General features: G+C 36.3%; 1 protein-coding gene across 1 annotated transcript; it reads right to left on the bottom strand.

Annotated features, from left to right (window-relative positions):
- Nucleotides 1–419: 419 nt before the first annotated feature.
- LOC147751746 (histone H2B-like) lies at nt 420–1,364 on the bottom strand (the record flags this gene model as incomplete). Its single annotated transcript, XM_086973516.1, is given in 1 exon segment — nt 420–1,364. A coding segment is annotated over 1 exon segment (141 nt), but the record flags the coding sequence as incomplete, so codon positions are not given.
- Between the last annotated feature and the right edge of the window lie 31 nt (nt 1,365–1,395).

Here is a 1,395-nt window from a genome sequence, read left to right as displayed (position 1 = left end):
TACTTATATCGCGTGGCTATAATTTGCTGCAGCAGTCGTTTGATTTATTAGGTATAAGACATGTGGATAAATCTTCTTTTTTAGCTTCTGGCTAATTTAACCGGGTTCATGAAAGTGGGTTTTCTGGTGTTTAGTATAAGGGTTTTCGTATCATGGATGATGAGGCGGGGGTTTCTTATAGATTTTTCAGATATCTCTAATGAGTCGTTCCTTGCCATGGAACGACTTTATTTAAAATTTGCCAACTATACTCGGACTCGCGATATCTCCAAGTTCACCCCAAAATTTTGTGTGTCGAACCTATATTCTCAAGAATTTATAGGTTCAGCCAACTTTATGTTCTATATTATATTTACCATTACGTGAACTTGGAGTATAAAGTTTTGAAAATTATATCAATAAATTTAGTAGCTTCTAAGTTCTTTTTGAGCGGAACAATATTTTATTATCATATAAGCAATGTTCTATATAAAAATATTCTCAAATAGGTGAGTTAAAGTATTTTTGTGCGGGCTAATATAAATGTGTAAATATTTGTGAAATCAACTTGTGCCATGAGTGATGAACAAATATCTTGGATTCAAACTCTTTCGGCATTCTCTTCATGGCATTATCTATTTAATGCTTACCCGATCTTTCTCTACTAGATTAATGTCCAAATCACCGTAGGTTTATCATGTATCCTGCGCCACCTGACACGACTCAGGAAAGAAAATCAGCTCTTCGTCATTACCGCTATTAAATAGGCAAATTGTTCATTTTGATTGGAACACGCTGCAATATAAAACGCATATTAAAGAATTTGTTCCATTCATTTTTCTAATACGCGATTCATTCCACAATTTTATGGTACCTAAAATAACCTAAGTAGAAAAACCACTAATTTTATTAAAAACATCATTAAAATTCATAAAGAATCGTTGAGTAAAATATCTAAACAGCAAAATGTTAGTTAAACATAGACAGAATACAAGCAAAACGGTATAGCACAGTTCATTTCAAAAGTTTGAATTAGGAAGTTTGTGAGAAAAGACCAACACACACAGGTAACAAAAATCTATCTCAAAATACAAAAAATCCGCATTTTTTACTATAACAAGCTCGGCATTCACTTTGGACACCATCTCGAAACACGAAGAATATGAAGAGGTTGTAAAGTGGTTGAACTCGTAAAACCTGGTGGCCCTGAAAAGGGCCGTTTTTTGTGCCGAAGAACCGACGATTTACTTGGAAGAAGTGTACTTAGTGACGGCCTTGGTGCCTTCAGACACGGCGTGCTTAGCCAGTTCACCAGGAAGCAGGAGCCTAACGGCGGTCTGAACCTCCCGAGAGGTGATAGTCGACCTCTTATTATAATGGGACAGACGGGAGGCCTCGGCGGCGATCCTCTCAAAT

This window comes from Varroa jacobsoni, unplaced genomic scaffold (genome assembly GCF_002532875.2).
Source record: "Varroa jacobsoni isolate VJ856 unplaced genomic scaffold, vjacob_1.0 contig06837, whole genome shotgun sequence".
Classification (NCBI taxonomy): Eukaryota; Metazoa; Arthropoda; class Arachnida; order Mesostigmata; family Varroidae; genus Varroa; species Varroa jacobsoni.
This window is presented reverse-complemented; position numbering and strand designations above follow the sequence as displayed.